This window comes from Mus musculus, chromosome 7, assembly GCF_000001635.26.
Source record: "Mus musculus strain C57BL/6J chromosome 7, GRCm38.p6 C57BL/6J".
Taxonomy (NCBI): Eukaryota; Metazoa; Chordata; class Mammalia; order Rodentia; family Muridae; genus Mus; species Mus musculus.
The window spans coordinates 35,313,335-35,326,557 of NC_000073.6; the positions used below are offsets into that span (position 1 = coordinate 35,313,335).

Below are 13,223 nucleotides of genomic sequence, written 5' to 3' on the forward strand. Positions count from 1 at the left end.
GCTAGAAGTACACAAAAGCCTTGCCTCTGGAAGAGGCTGGGTTCTAGATGCTGGTAGAAAAATCTAAGCACAGAGCCCAGCAGGGGAGACCGGTATGCATGTGTCAGACCACATAAAGGAACCCAGAATGAGCAGAGTTTTGTTAGCTGCAAGTAAAGACACAATTCCAGCAGAAGTATTAGCTTCTGCCATCAAACAGGAGGTCTAACAGGGCAGTGCTGGACTTGGGGAGAGGAGAATCTTAACACAGAATAATGCATGCTTAGCATGCACAAAGCCCGGACTTAATCCAAAAAGAACCCCATAATGTCAGGTATACTGAGACAATCCAATTACACTAGAGGAGCAGGAAGAAGTGTGAGATGGAGCCATAAGCAAAGGTTGACACTACAAGGCCTTTGGGGACGGTGATACAGGGTCTGTGACATCCTCTGTGTGGAGGGATGTCTAGGTAGGTTTAAGGGTGGTAGTCATAGCATGAAGAAGAAGGAGGAGGAGGAGGAGGAGGAAGGAAGAAGGAAGAAGGAAGAAGGAAGAAGGAAGAAGAAGAAGAAGAAGAAGAAGAAGAAGAAGAAGAAGAAGAAAAACCAGCCCTAAAACGAATCTGTACAGGAAGGAGGGCAGCAATTGAGGATTCTATAATGGAGTGATGGTGTCTAAGGAAGAGTAGGAAAGTACTGTGGACTTCTTCCTTCCCGATCACTGTCACTAAACTCCCCAGCTAATACCTAACCAATAATCCTGCTGTCAGGACCAGCAACTTTAATTAAGGTTTAATTAAGTCAAAGGAGCCAGTCCTCCACTAGTGTTTACCTGACCTGACAGCACAACTTCAAAGCAGGAGTAAGAGTGATTATTGGTCTAGTTGTGCTGTAAAATGCAGCCAGAGACTTCAAAGTGTTTGGAGAGTGGTGGATCAGGGGCTATAATACAGCTCAGTGTTAGAGAGTAGGATCAGCACCAGGAAGGCAGAAGGGAGGGAGGGGGTAGGGAGATCAGGAGGGAGACCAGGAGGGAGGGGAAGGGAGACCAGCAGGGAGGGGGAAGGGAGACCAGAAGGGAGGGGGAAGGGAGACCAGGAGGGAGGGGAAAGGGAGACCAGGAGGGAGGGGAAAGGGAGACCAGGAGGGAGGGGGTAGGGAGACCAGAAGGGAGGGAGGAGGGAGACCAGGAGGGAGGGGAAAGGGAGACCAGGAGGGAGGGAGGAGGGAGAGGGTAGGGAGACCAGGAGGGAGGGGGTTGGGAGACCAGGAGGGAGAGAGGAGGGAGGCCAGGAGGGAAGAAAGGGAGAAAGTTCTAAAGCTTCTAACATTGAAGTTACAGAGTATTTCCAGGAAGGCTGGAGAGATGGCTCACCAGTTAAGAGCACTTGCTGCTCTTCCAAAGGACCTAAGCTCAGATCCTAGTACCCACACCAGGCAGCTCGCAACTGCCTGTAAATAAAGCTCCAAGAAACCTAATGTCCTCTTTTGGAGGCTCTTCCCAAACAAGAACATGTACATGCACAAATAATAAAATAAATCTCTCTAGATCTAAAAAAGAGAAAATCCTACAAATCAATGCCTTTTCCTTTCACCCCAAAGCATAGTTCAACCAGTTTATTTCATTTCTAACTTTTGTTAAAAACCAGAAGAACTGGAGGGTCTGGCAAGACGTCTAAGTGGATTAAAGCATTTGTTTCCAGGCTGGCAATCTGAGTTTAAGTAGGAGAGAACTGACTCCTGAAAGATGTTGCTGATCCCTGTGCACAAACTGGGCACATGCATACCCTCTCAAGTAATAATAATATAATTTAAAACTAGAACGAATTTGAAAAATCCAGGTCAAACAGCTGATACCTTAACGACATAGCTCTTCTCAAGGAAACAACTATACCACCAGAAATACAGAAACGATCTGAACGGATGTCCAACATGAATGCAAGACCCTTGACCTCCTTCATAGCTACTGTCTAACCAGTGTTCACAGCACCCTGTCGCTCCCTACGGCCTCTTCCGTAGCTTGTGAAGGATGCTATCCAGTAACATCACACATTTCAGTACTCGCAAACCTTGTGCTTTTGTTCCCTAATAAACCTGAAACTCCTCCAGTCCAAGATCTTTACCATCTGATTCTTTACATTCACAGGGTGTTGTGCTTGTCGATAAAACCAATTGATCTCAGTTGTATTGAACAAATAGGCTAGAATTAGAGACATAGTTATGATGGTCATGTTCCACCCCACAGTCTACTTGGAGAAGAACTCTGCAACTAGGGTTGAGGGGACTTTACACCCGGGGTAATGGGTGTAGAGTGGATATGGACGTAGAATGTTATAATATGCTGTGCAAAGATTATCCTTTATTATTCCTACACTGATTTCTCTGTCTCCGTATCTGTTTGTAATCTGGACATGGCATTTTAATGCTTATCCTAAGTATCTCCGGTCTTGATGTTGTAGAAACATTGCTCCCATTTATTCTCTGATTTGTCAATAAAAGCTGCTCTACCAATGGCTGAGCAGCTCAGAGAGTAGGGTTAGTCTTCAGATCCCAGCCAAGGGCTTGGCAGAGAGAGAGAGAGAGACAGAGAGAGAGAGAGAGAGAGAGAGAGAGAGAGAGAGAAGAAGAAGAAGAAGAAGAAGAAGAGGAGGAGGAGGAGGAGGAGGAGGAGGAGGAGGAGATTCTCTGTGAGAAGTAGGTCAAGGAGACACCATGGGGACACACCTAGAGATGAGAAAGCCAGACCAATACTAAAGTGCAAGGATCGAATGGGTTTTGGCTGGGACATAGCCAGATTAGTTTAGAAGAATAGAGTAGATTAATTACTCCTCAACTATTATGCTGTAAAGCTTGGTCAAATAAACCTCTGTCTCATTTATTTGGGAGCTAGCTGGGATAGAGAAAAATTATCACATAAAAATGCATGAACACAGATATCTTTGAGGAAACACAAGGGCAACCTTCAAACATACAAGAACTTGCACAGAGACTCACCTATCTTTCCCTTTGGTCGTCAGAGGTTAGGGTTAGGATCTGGCAAACATTTCTTTCTTTTTTTTTTTAAGATTTATTTATTATTATACATAAGTACACTGTAGCTGTAGTCAGATGCACCAGAGAAGGGGTCAGATCTCATTATGGGTGGTTGTGAACCACCATGTGGTTGCTAGGATTTGAACTCAGGACCTTTGGAAGAGCAGTCAGTGCCCTTACCCGCTGAGCCATCTCACCAGCCCCCCCCTGGCAAACATTTCTAATGATTAGAACTGCTTGGGCTGGGGATATAGCTCAGTTGTGGAATGCTTGCCTAACAAGCACAGCTGCCTGAGTTTCACCCTCAACACCACACACACGGGGCAGGTAGCACACACAGGCCTGGGGTCCCAGCACTTGGGAGGCAGAAACAGGAGGACCAGAAGTTCAAAGTCCGTCTTCACCACACAAAAGTTTGAGGCTAGCTTGTGCTGCATGTGACTCTGTCACAGAGGAGCTGTCTAAGACATATGTGATATGTGATGTGCAAAGCTGTAATCCCAGGACTGGGAAGGCTAAGAAAGGAGCATAGTCCTGAGTTTAAAGCTAGCCTGGTCTACATATTTGATAAATAGAAGGCCAGCTTGGACTATATAGAAAGACCCTATCTTATACCCACTCCTGCCAAAAAATAAAAATAAAATAAATTTTAAAAAGGCAGTAAGAGCTAAATACCTAATAAAAAATGGAACAAAACAAAACAAAAAAAAAAAAAAGGCAGTAAGAGTCTCAGTGAAAATGTCTCAGAGGTATAGCCAACAGGTCAGGATGGGAAGCAGGAGGCGGCAGTGGGGGGAAGCCTCACCAACAAAAGTCTACAGGTAACTTCTGGTCCACCACTGTGACTCCTCTATCTTCCCCACAATGTTAGCACTCCCATCAGCGGTATGGACACCCAGTAGATAAACCTAGTCATTAAGTGAAACAGACCGGAAACGCCACAGAGCCTTGCTTCATCTTACCTTCACCCCTGTATTTCTGTATTTCACGAGCAACTCCAGTCAACACCGGTCAAGTCTGCTCCATGCAAAACCTACTCAACAGCTGTTGCTGCTAACTCTCCAGTCCACACAACCACAGTCTCCCTGCTTCATTCCTGCCCACCCCCCAAGGAAACTACTCTCAAAATTAAAGCAAACATAATGTTAAAACATGCATCCTGCCAGGCATGGCACTACACACCTTTAACACCAGCACCTGAGAGGCAGAGGCTGCTAAAATACTGTGAGTCCAGCCAAGTGGAGCTAGCAAGGCCCTGTTCCCCCCCCCCCAAAAAAAAAGTAAAAGGGAAGAAATGCATTTCTCTTTGTGTAAACTGAACCAATACCCGTAGTATAAGAGCCAAACTCCTGGCTGGGTGTGACGGCACACAGCTGCAAACCAAGCACATGTTACACAAGAATAGGAGGATCAAGAGTTCAAGTCCAGTCTGGGCTATAAAGTGGGGTTTGATGTCAGCATGGGTTACATGAGACCCTGTCAGAAAAAGGAAAGATTCCAATTCTTGGGGTTGGATATGTAGCTCAGTTGTAACACACTAGCCTAGAATGCACGAGGTTCCCTCCTCAGGGACACACACACTCCAGATTCCTTACCATGGCAAGGGCCACCCACACGAATCCTGACTATCCCTAGACTGCTAAGCTGTCTGCCACTTTAAGGGATTTCCTATCTCAAGTGTTTCTCCCCAGATTTTCCAGGTCTGGTTTCTTTTACTTTCAAGGACGGGTGCAAACGTTGCCTCGGGACAAGAGACTGACTGACCGCCCTCCATCATACCCATGTTGCCTAGTCATTCCTGCATCTCCCAGCCCTCCGCGTCCTTCTCTGCCCCCCGAGAACGCGGCGCCCAAGTGCAGTGCACAAGCCTCTCCAGCGTGTTCCCTGTGCCCACAGCGAGCGAGCCCAGACCCAGGACGAGATGTCGCTGTCGCCCACGTGCTGGACTCTCAGCCTGCGCCCTTCAGACACCGCCGGCCATCGGACCCGCACCTTCGTCCAGAGGCTCCAGGCCCGTTCCATAGCTGATCAGATCCTCGTCGCTGTCACTGTCCAGCGCCGCCATCCTGCTCCTTCCGGGCTCCGCCCCCTCGCTACGGGAGCCTCTATAGGCCAAAAACATTCAGTTTCGCTTCTGTGAACTGGAGCATTCTATAAAGACTTGTTTGAGGGGGAAATGTCACCTCCTCCTCGCAAATCATAGTCCTATGCAAGTCCGACTGCAGATAAGATTTGTATCTGTGCCGGGAAGTGATAGCGCACGCCTTTAATCCTAACAGTCAGGAGGCAGAGGCAGGAGAATCTCTGAGTTCGAGGCCAGCTTGGTCTACAAAGAAAGTTTCAGGACAATGAAAGCTACACAAAAAAACCCTGTCTCGTCTCGAGAAAAAAAAAAAAAGAAGAAGAAGAAAACGAAAACAAACAAACAACAAAAACAATATTGGTCTCTGTACACCCCATCCTGGCTCTGCCATGCGCCTGAGTACTGGAAGGACACAGCGATAAGATGCTGGAAACCAAATATTCGGACGCAGGGCAGAGTCTCTGTAATTCCGTACAGCCAGTCCTGCGACTGGCTCCTTCGCCCCTGCTTAATTGCCTCAGCCAGCAATAAGTGCCAACCCGATCTTCCACCGGTCCCAACCAGCTTCCGGAAAAGTGCTTGCCCAGTGGCCACTGTCTGGCCCTCTACACCGGAAATGGGAAGGAACCAACAGGCAGATGTGTCTTTAGTGCACATCGTATGAATCGGGCCACACACACACTCACACACAATATACTTGTCATCTTTATATTTGCAAAAGTGAGGCCCCCTCCTAGACTTTTGGAAGGATTTGCCGACCCTGAGAATATCAGAACCCTGCACGCTAAGGAAATTGGTGAAAGACAAGAAACAAGATATCAAGCATGGATAGAGAGCTGGACATCAGCCTAAACTACACAATGAGACACTATAATAAATAATCAAATAATTAGAAAAGAGAGAGAGAAGCAGACCAAGTGGGCTAAGAATGAGAGGTCCTTCAGAAAATCTAAGGTACAGACATCTGCCAATGGGCGCTGTTATCTCACTTCACAAGCTTGGCCAAGACGTGGGGGGGCGGGGGGGGGTGTGATTCAGCCTGGCTTGGTGACTCACACTTTTAATCTCAGCACTCAAGAGGCAGAGGCAGAGGCAGAGGCAGAGGCAGAGGCAGAGGCAGAGGCAGAGGCAGAGGCAGAGGCAGAGGCAGAGGCAGAGGCAGAGGCAGAGGCAGAGGAGGCAGAGGAGGCAGAGGCAGAGACAGAGGAGGCAGAGGAGGCAGAGGAGGCAGAGGCAGGGGGATTTCTATGAGTTTAATGTCAGCCTAGTTGTCTAAGTGAGTCCAGGGCTGCCAGGCCTCTGTTACATAGAGAAAGTGTCTCGAAAGCAAATAAACAAACAAACAGATGGTTGTGAACCACTGGGAATTGAACTCAGGAAGAGCAGTCAGTGCTCTTAATCACTGAGCCATCGCTCCAGCCCCTTCCTTTAATTTTTGAGAAGCTCATAACAATGCAACAAAGCAGCAATGCCCGCTGATCATAGCCACTCCCAATGAAGCCTTTCTTACCGCCCTTGTTGGCTTACAGACAACTCTATGTCCCTCCCAACAGTGACCTAGCAATAGCTTGCTGTCAAGGACTACTCCCTACCCACACCCCTCCTCTCTCTCTCAATCTCAATCTCTCTCTCTCCCTACCCCCATTCCTACCCCCGTTTTTTCCTCCTTTTCTCTCTCTCCCTTTCCTCACCAATGTTCCCACATGGCCTCTCTGTCCTCTATCCCAGCTTTCTCTGTCCTTGTGGCTCCATCTGCCTCTGCCCCTTCTCCAGGTCCCTGCTCCCCCCCCCCGCCCCCCCCTTCCCTTCCCCCACAATAAACTTTCCGTATACTATGTCTGTGATTTTTTTCAGGAGGACACCTTGGCATGGGCCTGCCAGGTACCGCATTATATTTCATGACACCCTTTCCACTCCTGCTGATGTCCTTCTGAATTAATTCCTCTCCTACTTTCTCGTGCATGCATGGGTGTGTGTGAGTGTGTGTGTGTGTTGTACAGTCGCCACAGCTGCCATGTGTTCCTGTGTTTGTGATTGCAATGACCCTGTCCTAGCCAGTAGACAGTATTTCAAGACACTCCTCACCATTTCTCTGGCTCTTTCCATCTTTCTTATTTTGTTTTGTTTTGTTTTTTTGTGTTTTGTTTTGTTTTGTTTTGTGGGGTTTTTTTTGTTTTTTTTTTTTTGTTTTTTTTTTTTTTGTTTTTTTGTTTTTTTTGGTTTTTTTTTTGAGACAGGGTTTCTCTGTGTAGCCCTGGCTGTCCTGGAACTCACTCTGTAGACCAGGCTGGCCTCGAACTCAGTCTTTCCATCTTTCTGCTCTCTCTTCCAGAGTGTCAGCTGAGCTTGAGAGGAAAGCAATCTGAACATCAGTGTAAGGCTGAGCACTCAACAGTCCTTTTCATCGCCCTGACCAGATATGAATGATTTAACCACAGCCCACTACAGAACGGGATTCCTCTGGACCCGGATGCTGTGACACACACCTTTAGCCCCAGTAGTTGAGAGGCAGTAGCAGGTAGATCTCTGTAAATTCAAGGCCAGCCTGGTCTTCATAGTGAGTTCCAGGTCAGCAAGACTACATAGTAAGTAAGACACTGCTTCAAAAACAAACAAACAAAAAACTCGAAAGCAAAGAAGCCTCTTTGACCAAAGAGAAGAACAAGGTTGGCCTGCATATAAGCATAAATATTCAGAAGGCAGTTTGACTACATGACCATTTAAAAATCATTAGCAGTAAATTACCAATGAAGGCCTTTGAACTGATTTACAATAACAGATGTGTTTCCTCCCAGATGTGTTTTATCCCAATTAGAAAGTGAATGGTAGGTTATCCCCAAAGCTGTCATGTCACTATGGCACTAGTGGGCATATCTTGCCTGGAAGGTCACTATTATAGCACATGGGGTCATGCGTGGGTAAGATCACTGATAGCTTTTCTCCTTCAGAGGCCTACATAGCACCTTCCAGTATTATAAACTCTATTCAGAAGGAGGCTTCCAGTTCACATCCAGTATAATCCCTGTGTCTCATGGGGTATTTATCCTCAATGTGTTTTATCTTCAGCAAGGACTTGATTTGTTTTCTTCTTCTTCTTCTTCTTCTTCTTCTTCTTCTTCTTCTTCTTCTTCTTCTTCTTCTTCCTCCTCCTCCTCCTCCTCTTCTTCTTCTCATTCTTCTTCTTCTTCCTCCTCCTCCTCCTCCTCCTCCTCCTCCTTCTCCTCCTCCTCCTCTTTCTCCTCCTCCTCTTCTTCTTCCTCCTCCCCTACTCTTCCTCCTCCTCTTCCCTCTCCTCTTCTTCTCCCACCTCCTTCTTCTTTTGTGAGGGAGGGATTTTTGAGACAGAGTTTCTCTGCATATCTTTGGCTGTCCTGGAACTCACCCTGTATTCCAGGCTGGCCTCAAACTCACAGAGATCCACCAGCCTGTGCTTCCAGAGTGCTGGGATAAAAGGCATGCACCACCACTACCACCTGACTATTTTTTGTTCAATAGTGATTGTGTGTGTGTGTGTGTGTGTGTGTGTGTGTGTGTTTAGTTTCATATAACTAGGTGTGTTGTTGACAGGGTCTCACTATGTACCGCTACTAGCCTATAACTCACTATGCTATGCAAACCAGGCTGGCCTGAAATTCACAAAAATCTGCCAGCAATTAAATGTGTACACCACCACACCAGTCTGTAGTTGGGTCTTACCATCTAGTTCTATGTGAATGAAGGAGAGATGGAGGAGGAAGAAGAGGAGGAGGAGGAGGAAGAAGAACATCACTGCTCCTAGAAGTGATGGAGGAGAAAGTTTATTCTAGATAAAGGGAGAACATAGCCAGAGGCAGGTGTTAGCATTTTGTCTAAGTTCCGCCCAACAGTTACCTAGCAACAGCCAGGTGTGCCTAACTCACTAAAAAAGGGGCTGCTTTCCCTGCTTGTCTCTTTTGCCTTCTTGCTCTCCCTTTGTCCTCTCATCCCTGTCTCTCCCCATTCCCCTCCCCCGTCCCTCTAGTGCTCATGGCTGGCCTCTACTTACTTCTCCCCCCTCCACCCCCCCACCCCGTCTTTCTCTGTCTCTATTGCCCTCTCAACTCCCCTCCCCATGCCCTGAGTAAACTCTATTTTATACTATAAGTCATGTGGCTGGTTCCTCAGGGGGAAGGGATGCCTCAGCATGGGCCCACCGAGGCACCCCTTCCCCCACACCTGACTACACATCCACCGAACTCTTCCTTCTGTCTCTTTCTCTTTTTATAAAACACAACAGCAGGGAGGGACATCTGGGAGAGTCCTAAGTGGATATGACCCTGAGCGGGGGGGGGGGGGGGGGGGGGGGGGGGGGACACGACACCAGGTGCAGCAGCCAAGAAAAAGGGCAAAGGTAAAAGAGGGAGGGCTACTCAGATGGATGGATTATATAAGCAAGTGTCTGGGTGGGCAGGCAGCCTGGCTCCTGGGCTGAAGATGGCGGGAGGAGCATGGGGTGTGCCAGCCATTTCCTTGTAGATGTGAAAGATAGGGACTGAGGGATGCTGGGAGAACCTGGCAACCAAATCGGCTTTGATATGTTAAATAGGCACCTCAGCCATTTGTCCCAGGGTTTGAGACTAAACAGTGGGTAGCCACAGGCCGGACAATCATCCTGTTCTGTTTTGGAGCCTGGCCTAAAGGTTGCCTGAACCCAGAGAAGAAGCACCTAGCACTAAGCCCAGGTTTTTAAAGGGACGCTTAGAAGACAGAAGACACCCTGCGCCGCTGCTAAAAGGCTCCTCCACTTCCTGCTCTGGCGCATAGGCAGGCAGGCCAGCTCCTTTTCCTCGATGGAGACAATTCCTTGAGCACACTTGTGGTTTTCTCTGCCTGAGGGGCTCTCCCCAGATCACGACTCCCTGCCCCGCCCCCTTCATGTCTGTGCTGTACGGTTACTTTGTCTGAGAAGCCTTCTTTAACCCTATTGAACAGACAATATTCTTGACTTGGGGTGCAAAAAGGGGCATACACTAGCCTTCCAACACTTGCCTAGAGTGCACAGCTCCAGGTTTCTATCTTTCCCGAAATAAATCTGTATCTCCAGTCCCTTCCTCCACCTTGACAGCATTTACCACCATCTAACATACTATATAATTTCATTATGTCATTATTTTTGATTTTTTTAAAGGACATATTATTTTTGTTTTATCTATATGTGAGTGTTTGCCTGCATATGTGTACCACATGTGTGCCCTGTGCCCATGGAGACAAACAGACAGGGTCCGATCCCCTGGAGCCTGAAGTCACAAGGAGCTGCTGTGTGAGTTCTGGGAACAGAACCCAGGTCCTCTGCAGGAGCAGCAAGTGCTCTTAACCACGGAAGCATCTCTTCTCTTCAGCGCAGATCTATTTAGTATTTAGTTGTTATTTTTATTGTCAGTCTCTCCTATGATAGATAAGTACTCAGAGCTTGCAACAGTAGCCTGTTGTTCATATTCTCTCTCTCTCTCTCTCTCTCTCTCTCTCTCTCTCTCTCTGTGTGTGTGTGTGTGTGTGTGTGTGTGTGTGTGTGTGTGTGTGTGTGTGATCAGTGTGGGGGCATGTGTTTGTAATGCCAGAGGCAGGAGGGTACAAATTTCAAGCCAACCTAGTCTTTATAGCAAAACCTCATTAAAGACGAAACTCAGCCAGCCATGGTGACTCACATCTGTAATCCCAGCACTGGGGAGGGTGAGAGTGGAGGCAGAAAGATCAGGAATTCTAGGCTACTTGCGGTTATATCACAAATTTAAGGTCAGACTAGGCTAACTAATTCCCTGTCTTAAAATATATGCATTATTGGGGATGGAGAGATAGCTCAGTTTTTAAGAGTATTTACTGCTGTTTCTGAGAACCCTAGTTCAGTTCGCAGCAGCCACAAGGTGACTTACAACAGTCTGTAGTTTCAGAGGATTCAATAGCTTCGTTTGGCTTCCCTAGGCACCAGGTACCCAGTGGTACACTCATAAATATGCAGGCAAATACTGACACACATAAAACAAGGGTAAATAAATGTTAAACACATACACAATCAAATGAATGAGTATTTCTTTTTAAAACTGATACATAAGAACATAAAAAATATGCAAGTTAATATGGTACCATGTAATTTTTAAAGGATGTATTTATTTACTTATTCATTCATTTTTATGTGTGTATCTGTATGCCCTTGTGTTTGTGAGACACCAAATGTGTGCCCTCTGGAAGAACAATAAGCACTCTTAACTTATGAGCCCTCTTTCTAGCTCCAACCTCACCTCCATTCTGTAATTATACATGAGTGCATTGTGTTTTCTGTGTCTTTAGTTTATTTACAAACATATCTAGTAAGTTATATGAATTCAAGAGTTCAATCCATTGTTACATTGTATATTTTCTTTTAAGATTTATTTATTTATTATATGTAAGTCCACTGCAACTGTCTTCAGACACCCCAGAAAAGGGAGTCAGATCTCATCACAGATGGTTGTGAGCTACCATGTGGTTGCTGGGATTTGAACTTGGGACCTTTTGAAGGTCAGTCAGTACTCTTAACTGCTGAGCCATCACTCCAGCCCCTACATTGTATCATTTATAAACCAGTTTATATGCATCTGTCTTCTCAAACGTTTATGATTTGTGGTTGTTTTGTTTTGAGACAGGGTCTTATGTAGATCAGGCTAGCCTGCAACTTTCTAGGTAGCCATTGCTGACTTTGAACGTTCTGTTTTGTTTTATTTTGTTTTTAGAAGTAGGGTTTCTCTGTGTAGCCTGGCTGACCTGAAATTCACTCTGTGGACCAGGCTGGCCTCGAACTCACAGAGATCTGCTTGCCTCTCCACTCCTCACTCCCAGTGCTGGATTAAAGGTATATGCCACCACCAACTGGGTTTTTTAAATTTATTTTTTAATGTTTTAATTTTTTGTTTTTTTATTTTAGTTACCTGTATGTATGTATGTATGTATGTGCACTATGTGTGTGTCTTGTATCTGTGAAGCCAGAAGAAGACATTGGAACTGGAGTTGTTAAGGACAGTTATAAGCAACATACAGGTGCTAAGATTCACCTGGCTGTCCTGGAACTCACTTTGTAGACCAGGCTGGCCTCAAACTCAGAAATCCGCCTGCCTCTGCCTCCTGAGTGCTGGGATTAAAGGCGTGCGCCACCATGCCCGGCTCAGTATATTATTGTTGTCTTTAGGACCCTACTGTGCAACTGTTGTAGGGTATCCACCAGAGAAGGCTGATTGAACATGGGCTTAAGACAACAGAAAGTCTTTATTAGCTGACCCTAACTACACTGAACGAATGCTTGGGATCCCAGTGTAGCCCTGAGTTTTTCTCAGGGTGAGTTTCTTAAGCTCAAAAACCATGTTCTAGGTTGACATACTTCAGTTAACAAGAACAGTTAGTCAGAAGCGACACTACGAAAGCCAAAAAGCAAGGCTTGTACATTTATGTGCTTTCCCAGAAGTATAGACCTGGATAGATTAGGCCCTTGTTTTTCTTTTGGCTGGTGGTGCTGTCTACATGCTTAGTTTTACAGTGTGAATGGCCCTTCCACCATCGAGTCAGTTGTGTTAAGGTCTGGGGCCCTGTTATACAACACCCCAGAATGTCTTGTCTTGCTTCTAGCTAAGTATACCTTAGTACCAACCTTTCCCCATCACCTGGTCTCATCTCTTCCTTCCCCAGCCTCTGCCACTTTTATTTTGATGAGACCAATTGTTAGGCTTTCACGTGTCAGTAGAGCTTGTGTTACTTGTCTATGCTTGGCTTAGTTTACCTAACAAAATGTTCCCTGGTTCCATCCATACTGTTGAAAATGTCAAGATTCCTCATATAGCCCAGGCTGTCCTTGAACTCGTGACATTGGTGAGGATCACCTTGAACTCCTTTTTTTTTTTTTTTTTTTTTTTTTTTTAAGATTTATTTATTTATTATATGTAAGTACACTGTAGCTGTCTTCAGACACTCCAGAAGAGGGAGTCAGATCTTGTTACGGATGGTTGTGAGCCACCATGTGGTTGCTGGGATTTGAACTCTGGACCTTCGGAAGAGCAGTCGGGTGCTCTAACCCACTGAGCCATCTCACCAGCCCCACCTTGAACTCCTGATCAACCTGCCTCTACCTTCTAAGTGGTGCAACA

The 13,223-nt window shown here is 46.3% G+C and overlaps 1 protein-coding gene across 2 annotated transcripts in view; it reads right to left on the bottom strand.

Annotated features, from left to right (window-relative positions):
- Nucleotides 1-5,414, bottom strand: part of Gpatch1 (G patch domain containing 1) — a 79,837-nt gene extending 74,423 nt beyond the window's left edge. Inside the window, exon 1 of one of the 2 annotated variants that reach the window (XM_030242933.1) lies at nucleotides 5,007-5,414. In XM_030242933.1, coding sequence (XP_030098793.1) covers nucleotides 5,007-5,136 — 130 coding nt within the window. In that variant the 5' untranslated portion in view covers nucleotides 5,137-5,414. The remainder of the gene's footprint in view (nucleotides 1-5,006) is intronic. The other variant, NM_026181.1, reaches the window with a different exon arrangement.
- Nucleotides 5,415-13,223: the final 7,809 nt, after the last annotated feature.